At 40.6% G+C, this 2280-nt stretch overlaps 1 protein-coding gene across 1 annotated transcript; it reads right to left on the bottom strand.

Annotated features, from left to right (window-relative positions):
• On the bottom strand, positions 1 to 2035 carry LOC124483525 (rho-related GTP-binding protein RhoU-like). Its single transcript, XM_047044018.1, has 3 exons — positions 1564 to 2035; positions 1350 to 1408; positions 1 to 724 (listed from the first exon to the last, which is right to left on the bottom strand). Exons 1-3 carry the CDS (start codon positions 1814 to 1816, stop codon positions 254 to 256), a joined length of 783 nt encoding a protein of 260 aa, XP_046899974.1. The 5' UTR covers positions 1817 to 2035; the 3' UTR covers positions 1 to 253.
• Between the last annotated feature and the right edge of the window lie 245 nt (positions 2036 to 2280).

Genomic DNA, 2280 nt, shown 5'->3' with positions numbered 1-2280 from the left:
TGATAGACCCAGCTCCCAACCAAACTTTGAGAATAGATTAACGGTGATATTTTTTATCGCCCAATAAGAGTCTCACATTAACGCAGCACGATAACGGCCCACCACTATTTTCTGTATTTAGATGTTAGACCAATCTGAGTTTCTGGATGAAACATTGTATCCAGTAAATTGTGAAAATATTGTAAATGCTAATGTAAAAAAAAATTTACATCCAAAATGACTTCCAAAATGGACGACTGAGCATTCTTGATGTTTACTTTATATCCTGGTCTCCAACAAAACAACTTAGCTTTTTCCACCACGACTCTGAAAGGCTTTTTATCTTATGAGGTGTCTCCTTCCTCAGAGTCTGCCTCTGATGTATGCTGTCTACTTCAATCCCAGTCAAGATAACCGAATCAAACACATCCTTCAAATTCTTCTGGGTCAGAGCTGAGCACTCGATAAAGGTGATGGCCCCTATCTCCTGGGCACATTCCTGGCCCTCCTCTGTGCTCACGGGTCTCTCCTGGTTCTGTGCCAGGTGGATGAGCACTTGGACATCTTCTCTCAGGTCCAGCTGGGTGCCCACCAACACCACGGGCACTCTTGGGCAGATGCGTCGGACCTCAGGCACCCACCTGTCTGTCAAATTACACAATGAGGAAGGGCAGACCACGCTGTAGCAGAGCAAGAAGACATCGGCATTTCTGTAGCACAGGGGCCGGAGACGGTCCAACTCCTCCTAAATAACAAGAGGCAACAACGTAAAAAATAAAAATAGACCGGAAACAGAGAAAATACTTTTTCTAAACAAGTTACACACCTTCTGACTAGTGTGACACATTTTAAGCCCAGCACTCTATAGCTCGACAATGTATATCTTTGGTGTACTCTAATAGGGGAGTCTTGACTAGAAGGGTCTAACATGTCAACCGAAAGGGGGCAATAATAAACACAGAGAACCACAGGGGTCATGTAAACCACTTATACACATCCTGAAGGGGGCAATATAGGGTTTGGAATTGGGGACAGAGTGCTGTCTGAGAGAAATGCTCCGACATACTGCAAAGAAGAAAATAGGGGAGGTTTTAAGGATGCACCCAAAATGGGACTAGTATATTACTAGTCTACTAAAACGTTTAAAACTGTTTGAACCACATACTATATCTTAAAAACTATTTGAAACTATGGAGTCTAAAATCAGACTAAAAACTATATTAGATAGATTCATATTACAGCTTACATGAATAGTTTCATCAAATCCCCATTTCTATTCACAAGCAGAGAATGTTGGAAGAAAACTAAGAATAATTATTGAAAACTTCATCTGATCAAAATGTAGACTGTACAGATTTAAGTTCACTCACCTGGCCGGCCATGTCACAAAGTTGTAATCTCACTGGTTTTCCATCCACAACAACCATTGCTGTTAATGCGGATAGAAACCAAACAATTAATAAACCATGTTTGAGGATTTCATAGAGTGAACGTACAATAGCACTGACTACAGAATGGTTTGTGTCAATGTCAATAACGCACTCCTGGCAATATGATTAAACAGAGATCGTGTAACAAACAGACCTGCAAAGTTGTCAAATGCTGTTGGGATGTACATAGTTGGGTATCCATTGGTGGTATAACTGACAATCAGGCTCGTTTTGCCGACCGCTCCATCTCCAACGAGGACGCAATTCACTTTACGCTCATGTACGGAGCCTGACCGTCGTCGTTTCGAATTTAGTTGACAATCTCGGTATTTTAGACGACTCGGTACCTCCGAAGAAAACTGACAACACACCGGGTCCGACACTCGACTGGCTTTCTGCATCCCCATATCTTACAGAAACATTTTGCGCCTAGTAGATTGTTAAGGTTTCTAAATATTTCCTATAGCATTTTCATCTCGATACTCATGTGGATAGTTTTGTTTGAATCCAGACTATAACATCTTAAACAAGAAATTATAAAATAACCTGCATTTTGATTGCAAATAGCTGTCCGGCTGAACAAGTTTCAAAGACCACCGTTTAATTTGTCCATAGCGTGAGTCGAATGGCTTGTCGATCTGCTTCTTGTGTGTTCATGGTCGTAAGAAGCTTAGACTAGACGCCATGTGATGTGTGTGCTTTCGAAGTGAACTACAACTGATACAAACATTTGCCTTATATAAAAGTAAAATAATAATACTATGATGCATAGCTCATACCTACATCACAGCGTATAAGGCAATATGTTTTCTAACATCAATTACATTTTGGGGATCCTTATGGAAGATTATAGCTGTACAAATCTTAACTA

The sequence above is a fragment of the Hypomesus transpacificus genome, chromosome 21 (assembly GCF_021917145.1).
Source record: "Hypomesus transpacificus isolate Combined female chromosome 21, fHypTra1, whole genome shotgun sequence".
NCBI classification, from domain to species: Eukaryota; Metazoa; Chordata; class Actinopteri; order Osmeriformes; family Osmeridae; genus Hypomesus; species Hypomesus transpacificus.
This window is presented reverse-complemented; position numbering and strand designations above follow the sequence as displayed.